An 11,302-nucleotide genomic window follows, 5' to 3' on the forward strand; every position below is an offset into this window, starting at 1 on the left:
TAAAATTTAAATTCCATAAGCCTGCAGAAACTCCTCGCGAGAGTGAAGAACTTTTAGCTGCCATGAACACTCAGAAAACCGGTTAACATTTGAGACTTCGACTCTTGCTAACATTTGGCGCCTTTTTTTCGCGGGAAGAAAAGTTTCCCCAGCTTTTATAGGGGCAGTACAGTATCAGTACACCATCGCGACATCCAGGACAGTACTTTTTAATAGATTTAATCTCACCTCTTTTAGTTCTTTATGGCATATTGTGCGGCATATATTCCAGCAGAAGCAAAATCTAAGCTAACCTGAACGTAGAAGTTCCCTCCAGTTCTGCACTTCATGGGTCTTGAAATTTGTAAACCCGTATGACAATCAGCAACTCCTATAAAGTTGTTTGTTGCTTTGAGCAGCATCTTAACATGGTGGCTTGGCTGTACAACGTGCCCGATTAAATCACGAAGACTGTCCGAATGAGTAGTGCAGGCAAAATGTTGTTTGTTGCTTTGAGCAGCATCGATTCAGCTAAGTTGTGCCGACGTCCACTCCACGTGGTCTTCACGGTGAAAGTCTTGTGTGGTCAGAAAAAGCGTACAGAATCCATGTCACGTAATTACGTAAATCAGCGATTAGATCAGTCATCAGGATAGCGCGAGCAAATGTCACTTCAAATCGGTTGAAAAATAACTTAAGTCTAAGGTCTTGTGGAAAAAACCCAAAATAGTCGGGGTAAAGAAGAGGAGAGTTGTCAAATGTCTCGTGTCACTGAAATAGCCAATGATAGAAATGGGTGTTTGACAGCTGTCAGAATTGCGTAACGTGCCACTAAAACGTGCAAGCGTCCTGGACGAGTGAAAGGGATAAAACCACCATTGGCCTAAACCGAAAGAAATGTAGGATTAATCGATTAATAAGCGCATATTTCTACCAAGCGCCCTTTATACTCCTTTATCGATAATTTCATTATATTGCATTCCATGTTCGTTTAGGGTTTAAATCTTTTTAAGTCCACCATACGTACCGACATGAAATTCAAGTAGTAATAGATTAATACCACGGTTGCAACTATGCTGTTACCCATCATTGAAATAAATTAACCATGTTGAGTTGAGTTGATAATTTTATTTATACACGATAAAAATTCCTTCAGCATAATTTAAAAGTATAATATCTACGTCTGCATAACTAAACTAACTCATTATTAGGTGCTAGGTACATGTACGATTATTAATCGTACTGATGACTTAGTTTATACTGAATACAGAGATCGCAAGGTACATGTACGATTATTAATCGTACTGACCACTTAGTTTATACCGAGTACAAAGTTCGCTAGGTGCATGCACGATTATTAATCGTACTGATCACTTAGTTTATACTGAGTACACAGATCGCAAGGTACATGGACGATTATTAATCGTACTGATCACTTAGTTTATACTGAGTGCAAAGATCGCTAGGTACATGCACGATTATTAATCGCAATGATCACTTAGTTTATACCGAGTACAAAAGATGTACGATTATTAATCGTAGTGATCACAGTTACCGAGTGCAAAGATCGCTAGGTACATGTACAATTATTAATCGTACTGATCACTTAGTTACCGAGTACAGAGATCGCAAGGTATATGTACAATTATTAACCGTACTGATCACTTAGTTACATGTCTGCATGTTTAATCTCTTTAATTTCACTTTATTAACAGGAAATTTAGGGAGTGATAGATTGAGACTACTGGTAGCCATCATAGAAATTAGAGAGAAGACTACAGCGATAGGTGTGTCACGGGTGGAAGTGCAATATATTTAGGTCACTGTTGTTTATGGACTTAAAGAGGGCCAGGTGATAATAAGGAAAAATTATCCGACTGGCTCATAATTCTGCTCCTCAAAACAGCTACTGCGTAGAACGAAAATTGATCTCTGCCTTTTCCCGTCCACACATTTTGGTAGGAGAACAGCTGGATGAAACGGATTACATGCCGCAGTCATAGTTTAGCAAGCGACTTTGTAATTGAAATAATGTATCTCCTTATATCATCAGTTGATCACTGACTTTTCTGGTATATGGTGGCTCCTAAAGGAGTCGTTTTGTTGTTGTTGTTTTGTGAGTTTTTATTTTTATTTTTTTTTTGGTAGTTTTTGAATTTTTTTATGACAATGAGGACTTGCACTCCTTCCTGATACGTCTGACACTCTGTTTAGAGAAAAAAAAATAATGAAATTAAAATGCAGTTTGTCTGAATGTTGAGTTTATGAATAATTACTGTTAGTTATACTTGGAATTGTTTTATAGCACTACTCCCTAAGGCAGGACTAGTAGAAATATGGCAACCAAGGTGTCGCAAACCAGAGGTTGCACTGGTAGTCAAATACTAAAGTATGATCGTGATCACTTTATTGATCAAAAATACAGCTGAACACAGCTATCTCCAACAAAAAACCTAATGTAGCTCGAGATCTTCAAGATGACAAGGCTTCGGTGGGTAAATGACTAAAAAACGATATCAGTCCAAGTCTACTCGTCACTTGCACTGTCTTCTAATTCAAACTTGCTTTTTCAGTATACCTTAATACACCTAATCCTTTATCTTGCATTTTGTTTTTGCAAATTGCCTCGCAATTTTGTTGCGGCGTAGGTTGCATGAAGAATGGCCTAGTGTAAAAAGTACAGTGCAGTAACGTGCACGAAGTAGAACCAGGTTCTAAATTTCACAACGATAAAAACGAAAATGTTCAAAGTTCATTTCAAGGCTTGCTAGGCTATGATCATTTTGCGCAGGTTTTAACGCAACATTAAAACAAAGTTTTTAGATTCTAACAAGGTATGAATTACCATTTTTTGGTCCTTTTGGGCCCCGTTTTCCCTTGGCCATTTCCGCTTTTCTTTCTCTTTCGTCCAGCACGCACCTAACATGAAATTAAGGTACATTAATTAGTGTATGAGTATACGTTTAAGACATTTTTTTTCATTTATTGGCCTCGTATAATGTCTATAATTCATGGACAATCGATAAGTAATTAAAGATCTTTTTCATCTACTAATCTACACCAATGTTGTTATGAATGTGAAAATGCCCCCGTGTGTAAGGTGAAAGGTTTTTTGTTTCAAACTTCGTTGACATACGAAGTGTTTTTAAAGCATGTGCGACCACGGTTGTAGTTCACTTATCTTATTTCTGCAGAGAAAGCCTAGCCCCTCTTATTTGAAGCTTCGAGTGAAGAGCCGCGTACGTATGAAAAAATCGGTATAAATTTTAAGACAATTCAGTGGACTTTGCATGAAAGTTCGATTTCCAGCCGCTGTTCGGGAAACGAGGCGCGCTCCTCCCTCGAACAAAAGACCGGACGCGAGAGAACGACGAAAATCGAGCCTATGGACTCAAATTAATGGATGATTATATATTCATCATGTTTTTCAATCACGTTTTGGTTTTACATCCTAGCACTTTGCAGGCTGTCATGCTAAACTGAACATGCTAAATTGAACTAATGAAAAGAAAATTACCTCTACATCCCTTTCTTCTCTTTCAATTAGTCGAAAGAGTTCATCGGTCGTGTCGCTGACTTGCAATGGTCTGTTCGTGGTCTCTATCTGCTTTTCCAAAAGTGGTAAAATCCATTTTGGATTTACTTTTCCGGTCATTCCTTTGCGTTTCAGGAAGTTTTTCCACCATACTCTCGTGTCTTGGTCGAAGTGGAGCCTAAACTTCGGTAGATCGTTCTTGATATTTTCTAAGTTTAATCTCGCTGTTTCTTTCAAGAAGCTGTTATCAAGAAAAAGGGGGAAAGAACATAATTCAGGAGGCACGATGACAATGCTTTCAGTATTTTCTTTGTTCTTCATTTCACAATAACTCAATACGACTGTGGGCCTAATTATACCTACAATGAACAATAAGTCAGACATACGAAAAAGGTGAATCCATTTGCCACGGTTTGGACATTGTGCTGTTCTTAGTAAATGTTATGTAGCGGTGCTTCATGATATTAAGCCTTCATACCTTTGGGCCTCCTCTTGGGAGACTTTTTAGGAGGTCGATGCCCTCTGAGTCCTCGGGGAGCCAAGTTGGAGATGTGGACCACTTTTTGTATTTCATTTTGGCCTTTCCATCTGACCGTCTAACGATCTGAAGTTTTCGAGAGAAGATATTATTTAGTAATTAATGAAAGTTCTCTATGCTTGGTATGTCCCGCTTTAGTTGTAGAACCAAAACAGTATGTGTAAAGTAGTTAAAGTTAGGAACAAAAAAGGTTAATGGGAATCTGTTCATGTCTAACGGCAGCGCACTGTCGTATTTTGAGTCACTATACAAGTCACCGATGCAAGACTGGACATGATACCGTCATTTACGTTGATGTAGGTAAATCTGGATGGTTTATTCTAGGAAATAGTGACTAGGAAATGACAAGAAGAGAAGCAACTGGTTATGATGAGCTTAGGGCACCTCAGGTGGTGGTAGAGTGACCCTAATCATACCGTATAGTACCTTGAATTGGTGCTGGTTGGCGTGACCAGAGAGACTAGCCTCAGTGAAACCCTCCATCCATTGCTTCACGTCATACATGAATGTAAGAATTGAAGCCTTTATGGACGGAGAGTAACTTCGGCCGATCTCTCTGATCAGCTCCAGGAGGGTCAGGACGTTGATCTTTGCCAGATGCCGTGAAATACATGAAAAAAGCTGGTCGATGTCTTCCTGGGTGTGACCCTCCATTAGGAAACACAGCTTTATCTAAACGAAACGAAAACAAAAAGGTTGTTAACCTCTGAAAGATTTCGAGTTAGGAAAAGCTTAAATGTAGATCATTGGTCGGGAGTGTTCAAGCTAGTCATTGCGATTACTGCGGTAAGTTCCACACATTGAAAAAGCAACTCTGAGACAGTAGTCATTGGCTGCTGTAGGACCGTTGTTTTAAGGATTTAGTTTGTATGAGGTGAAAGCTGGGACCAACAGATTCTAGGCGTTGGGGACAGGTAATAGCCAAATGGAGGCGGCCTTTAAGGGTACGTTCTAATGTTATACCAAGTAATCAAAGCTCCCACGGCTTAGATAATAAATTCGCAATCTTTCTATTTAAAAGCTTGGACAGTATATAAGACGTAAGGGCTTACCTTCTTAAAAATTCTCAGCTCCACCAACAACGCAAGAAAGGCCAGCACGAACCTACTTTTGCATTCCCTCCAGCAGTTGTCCATCTGGAGGTAAAGTACAGGTGGTAAACTTCCAAGCTACCAACGCAATAGAATAGAAAAAGGGTTAAATTTTGCTGCCTTGATGTTTTGTATATTTGTGATAGATTATTGTCGGTGAGTCTATCGCTCATGCGTTGCTTTCCTTTTTTCTTTAATCCCCACTAGGTGCGTTGCGCATTGCGTACCTTTGCACTTAGACGTGAGGGGAAATACAATTAATGTTGCCGATTTGATGCTCATGCACACGTGATCAAGTCAAGAAATAGTCTTTATAACCGGACTCGTTTTACTAAAAGCTTGCTGTTATTTCCTGTATATATCGTGGTTATTGATTTAGAGTGGCAGGCAAATAATGGCTGCGGTCACATCTGGCCTACTAACTATAGTTAAGATGGGGATAACCATAGTTAGCTAGTTAGAAAATTCACACTTCGGTGATCCAAAACAATACAGACTAACTATAGTTATACCCAAGCAGGGTTCATGGGTTACTCTTAAGTTTACAAACAAACAACCAATCAGAATGTCAGCGACAATTCTTTTCGCACGTGCGAGATGTGACCGCAGCCAATGTATCGCTCTAGTCCTTTTTAATTGGAACCTCTCCTTTTGGAACATTAAGTGATTTAATTTGAAATAAATTGTTATTATGGTTATTATTTATGCACTGAAGTTTAATGACCGAACTATTAATATGTTCAACTGGACCATGGAATCTCACCGTTGTCTGCATCCACAAAAGGACGTGCAGTAATATGTTTATTGTTAAATTTGAATCATGTGGCCATTCACACATGTCAACATAGGCGGCACCGTCGCTGTGGTGGTTGATCAACGCGCTTGTCACGTGCGTCTTGAGGCGCCACGCACTGCTATCGATCTGAACAAAAGAAGTAACAATGACTGCAAGCTCTCGTTAAAAGAGTCATTTTTGTTTGCAAACTATTCAGTTTTACCTTTGTGCTCGTACTGAGATGGGAAATGTTGTGTTTGTTTTGGTCCGTGCCGTCTAGTGTCACAGACAATTACTTTTTTGGATTGTTTTTGCCTTGAGGCCATGTTTGTAGTACTTTCTACGTTCAGCCCTGTGGATTCAGTACAAACACAAATAGTTAGCCAGTGCCAGGTACCAGCCGCGCCTTAAGTGTGAAGAAATAACAGGAAATCTATATTTGAAAGAAATGTATTTAGAATTCTACGACATGGTTGGATTTTCACCCTCGATATCAATAACTTGAACTTTCGGACTCCTAAACTGTCTTCCCTCGTGAAATTCATAATCAAATTGGTCAGTAATCAGACTTGCCGCGAGAAGGAATAGTCCAAAAACGTTCCGGTTTTCTTGATTTCAATGTTGAACTCCGTTTGAATTCTGAGTCACTGTAGAATGGAACGTTAGGAATTTAATGTTTACACTTACATTTGCTGTGTTAGGTGGATCTTTCTCATGAGCCCAAGCAGTTTCCTTGACTCCTGGTCCAGATTCGACCCTACCAGTTTATTTTTAATGTGAACACACACAGCACATTTACTGAAACGACTTGACTGTAAAAATAAAGAAACAGGAATAGGTGAATGTTATTTTTTATGGCGTGAAGAACAACTTCTCGTCCTTGGCCAAAGCCGCCCTCCCCCTCGCTGTTAACCTTTTTATAATTCCATACTTTGGATAACAACTGAACTGACATGTGTTCCGTGTGAGTGAATTCAGGTTAAGCTAACCTTAGGAATAATCACGTTTGGAAATTTCAGTGGCTTTCCACAGGCTGTATAAAAACGTGGTTTTCGCCAGCAAAGGTTTCCATGCCAACTGCTCTGTGTAAATTTGATACAGTGCCGTTTTGGTTAGGCACGAGGGCAGTGTCTTGGTTCCACAGTTGGGCATACTGTCCGCACTCAGAACGAAGCCTTCTAACCACTTGTAGGCAATATCAAATGCCAAACTTCGTTTCCTTCCATTCACATCCCCTCCGTCTTCTCTTAGTTTCCTTGCTCTCTCCTAAAAGCTAAATTGAAGCAAAGTATTTGACATTCTTAGAAATGTTACACCCTTATTGCATTTCAAGGTCGTAAATTTTGATGCGGACATGATGACTTGATCTTGAATACCCGCAAAGATGCAGTGTTAAATACGATGATATCACTGATTACGCGTCAACACAACGCAAATATGCAGGATTATTTTCCTGGAGTAAACTAGATCATCGATGATCGGTTGCCTTGCCAATTGTAAAACAGGCTAATTAACAATTAGACCCGCAGCCCGCAAGGGCAACGGGTCAATAGCCCACGAGGCGAATGACCCGTGGCCCTTGAGGGCGAAGGGTCTAATTGTTTTAGTGTCACTCAACTAGTAGGACAGAAAAGGCAATAATAAAGTTAGCAAATGCAAGTTGAAGAAATATTTATTTGGTAATAAAACGAAAGAGAGCGTCACGCTCGATTGCGCCAATTTCGCTACTCGAGGACTATTACTAATAGTCCTCTAGTAGCTAGCCAATTAAAATGCAGGATTTGCATTAGTCCACCAATTGGATGATAGTAATGACAGTTATAAACTCTGTCACAACAGCATTCTCACACCTATTTGAACTGTTTGCAACTTTTATTTTTTAAACGAAACCTCGCTTTAGTTTCTAGGTCTTTCAGTTTTCCGCTAGTTTGTTAAACAACACAAGGAAAATAGGCCTTCTAACAATCTTATGATATTACATATAACGTGTATTTATTTTGTGTCCCCAAACTACAGGCTACAAGGCATTGATACGTTAATAAAGTTTCTATCTATCTACGTACCAAGAAAACGTAATGCCATAAATCATGCACCACGCATGAATACAACATGGCACACCATCAATCATGAACCTTTTCACAGACGGGCTTCTCGCTCGATGCAATGTCTCTGTCGAATGACTGCTTGCAATAGCATTGTCTAAAAATGCCTTGCGGTCGTTAAGGTTCCTCCCTCAGTAGCTTGTCCTTTTTGACTTGATGCTGCTGAGGGCTATCTTTTTAATGCATTCTTCTCTGCCGCAGCCTCTCTCCAACATCAAGCACTATCTTGGCAGCATTGCATTTTTTATTTAGGCTTGTTTTGGTAGACTTTGAACCTAACAAAGGTTTCACCAAAAATTAATGCCTCTAAAGAAAACTGAATAAAAGAATCTGACACATGTCAGCTACTGAGAATAAGTAACTGCTACGCTTTCCTGCTTGTCAATGACTGCATGATCCTAAAGTTTAAAACAAAGAGATTTTGTAAGTGTACACTCGCACTCGATACCGTATGTTTAGCACTGGTCTTAATTCCAACATTATCCGGAAACGCGTTCTCTAAATGTCAACGTCAGAAGCGAGAAGTTGTTGCTTTATCAGCTGTAACTTCTTATAACGTATATACGCGTTAAATTACTACTGAACTGATCATTTTTCTCTTAACGTGACCAAATAGATGAGTGAATACGAGAAACACAATGCGCGCGTATGTTTATTAATCGTACAATTGCCGGCGCGCGTACGGTTATTAAGCGTACATCTTAACACGACCAAATAGATGAGTGAGTACGAGAAACACAATGCGCGCGTATGTTTATTGATCGTACAATTGCAGGCGCGCGTACGGTTAGTAGGCGTGCAATCCCAACAAGACTAAAATTGGTGAGTACGGTGGCAATGATAGCAAGAAAGGAAATGAAATGTCTTTTTTTCGTACCTTTTCCGGCACAGCGTTCCAGAATTTGTCCTGGTGGTCCGCCTCCGTAAACTTGAATGAATCAATTCCATCTTTGTCCTGTAATAGGAAATATCAAACTTAACACCTGGTTTTTTGTAAGGGAGGGTAAATAAAGTTTGTTCGAAGTTTTTCTTACCCAAGAAAGTTCTCTTTCAAGTATTCTAAGTGACTCTTCTGCCTGGCGTACACACTTGCAGTTTTCTGCATTAGGCCCCGGAGTACACTCGCAGCTGTTCTCCCACATCTGAACATCATCATCGTAATCCTCGTCGTCCAACTTAAATAAAAGGATGTTTGTTATTAGTTTCTTTATCTCTGTTTATTTTCTCGTTAAGACCGACAGTATTACCTCAGTTGTAAGAGCACAATCCTTGATGTCGATCTCCATTTTTCCCGCTTGAAACCTAAGCTTCGGCAAGGAAGATACTCTGCGGCGAGTACCTGCACGGGTAATGCGCCCGTTAATGGGCGGAAAGCCGAACCAGTTATAACCGGTATAACAGGTTCTGATGAAATTTTAACGTTCGGGAAACTTAATGCGCATGAACCATTTGGAACCGGTATAACAGGGTATAACAGGTTCTGATGGAATTTCAAATCCGTTTTTGAGCCTTACACTTTTTGTTGTCTAGCTTTGTGAAGCATGGAGGATCCGATAGGTATTGACGAGCGTTCGTGGTTCTTAGCACCAGACGACGAAGATTGTCTGTATCTCTATTTCGTAGACGGTGAAACACTATTACTTCGTGGGTATGAACACGACGAAGAAGAGAAAACGGATTGTGTCCAGGTAATGTTATTCAATATATGTTATTGGCCGGCCGAGGTCTTGAAAATGCTGCCCGAGGCCGCAGGCCGAGGGTAACATTTTCAAGCCCGAGGTCACAGTTTTTCTCTATACGGACTGACCCTAAGCCGAACAATAACATTTTTATCTTTTTTTTCTTGCGATAAATTGGCTTACAAGTGGGTTTGTTTACGCAGCTTTGTCACTGAATTGGCTTACGCGCCATCTACAGATTCTAAAAACCATTGGTAAAGAATCTAACGAGCAAACGAGCGAGTAACTCAGATACTAGGCAAAGAAAGATGTATTAAAGAAAAGATTTATAACGAACTACTTTATGTTAGTTGCATTTAGTTCACCATTTAAGTTCCCTAAAAGTGTTTTTCCGGTGTGAAATTTCGTGCAAAGTTTGAAGTTGTACTACAAAAAACAATTTCTGTCAGTCGTTGCGAATCACTCGTAATCAGACTTTTCTACCTTAAATTGAGGGGCAGATAGCCAGGAAATTCGTGAAGTGCATTCCACAGAAATTCTCTTAACGATCGGAAAGGTAAACTCGACTGAAATTGACCCATTTTTTACTTAAAATTGTACAGAGAGAGACAGAGGATTACGCGCCATTACAGCGCCGAGCTACAAACAGCCAAACAAACTCTCACAACGTCAAAAAAGTCAATTGAATTTTCTTACAGTGACTTTCCTTGCCATTTAAAGGTGAATAGAGATAAACTTGCATTGATTAATCGTCTATGGAAGTGTAAAAAGGGCGAAAGATGACGATTACCGCTAATTCGTTCACGAAAATAGATCAACTTGACGGATTCCGTCCGCTGTGGCCGGGTCTGAGCAAAAAGGTGTGATGCAGTAGACTGGGGTCTACTAAGACGAGCAGATTCCGCTTACTTGCACTCGAACTTAGATTTCTAGAGAAATTCCACGAGACTCCCTTCTACATGAATTAACAACTTCTTTTGGTGCATTTTTTGTTCTGAGGCAGTGGGAAAAGGTGAGTTTTTCAGGGTTGAAAACAGGACTTCAAATTTCGCGCTGTGAATGAGTAAGATCTGCTCGCGCTAGTTGGACGTGTAAGCTTTTGACTTAAGAATAAAGTTTATCCAAGAAAACTCTCTACTCTGGTATCGAGTTATTTCTCAGAACAATGTTTAGTCATAACCAAAATGTGTTTCGATAGTTTCTTATTGTTTCTGCTTGTTTGGCGAGTTTGCAGAAGCTTTTGAAAGGAAAATAAATCTGACGCGTACAAGTAGCAAATTTGCATAGTGCAGCGCGTGCACTTTCAAGTCCGAGTCGGTGTTTTCAATTGTCAATATAACATCTTGACAAAGATTATTTTCGTCATCTTTTGTGCTGAGATGCTGCAACAATTATCGCCAACGCTATAAGGCTACTAACATCATGTGTGTTTCTTCAACATAGCGAAATTTTATACTGCGGAAATGAAATAGACATGAAGTTTTAAGAACTCAAACAACAAAATCGAAATTGAATCGTTATTCGGGTTGATCAATGAAAGCGCTACCGTAAAGGCCTGGCTAAACTAGGAAACATTGTTGCGGAAACATTGTTTCTTCTTAAG

The 11,302-nt window shown here is 39.7% G+C and overlaps 2 protein-coding genes across 9 annotated transcripts in view; one reads left to right on the forward strand and one right to left on the reverse strand.

Moving 5' to 3' along the window:
* The first annotated feature begins 763 nt into the window (after positions 1-763).
* Positions 764-11,302, forward strand: part of LOC145503082 (sacsin-like) — a 166,242-nt gene continuing 155,703 nt past the window's right edge. Inside the window, exon 1 of the mRNA XM_081482515.1 lies at positions 764-775. The gene's annotated coding sequence lies outside the window, so the exon portion shown is untranslated. The remainder of the gene's footprint in view (positions 776-11,302) is intronic.
* LOC145503126 (uncharacterized) overlaps positions 804-11,302 on the reverse strand; it is an 11,607-nt gene continuing 1,108 nt past the window's right edge. The window contains exons 1-7 of one of the 8 annotated variants that reach the window (XR_014051425.1): positions 8,898-11,302; positions 5,907-8,295; positions 5,105-5,221; positions 4,479-4,724; positions 3,993-4,118; positions 2,825-3,755; positions 804-2,185 (exon numbers count right to left, since the gene is read on the reverse strand). The exon at positions 8,898-11,302 is cut by the window's right edge and continues 1,108 nt beyond it. Coding sequence is in view for 6 of the 8 variants with exons in the window: in XM_081482580.1 (XP_081338706.1) it covers positions 3,693-3,755; positions 3,993-4,118; positions 4,479-4,724; positions 5,105-5,221; positions 5,907-5,981 (627 nt within the window). In the remaining 2 variants the exon portion in view is untranslated. The other 7 variants (XR_014051426.1, XM_081482580.1, XM_081482579.1 and 4 more) reach the window with 7 other exon arrangements.

The sequence above is a fragment of the Orbicella franksi genome, chromosome 11 (genome assembly GCF_964199315.1).
Source record: "Orbicella franksi chromosome 11, jaOrbFran1.1, whole genome shotgun sequence".
Taxonomy (NCBI): domain Eukaryota; kingdom Metazoa; phylum Cnidaria; class Anthozoa; order Scleractinia; family Merulinidae; genus Orbicella; species Orbicella franksi.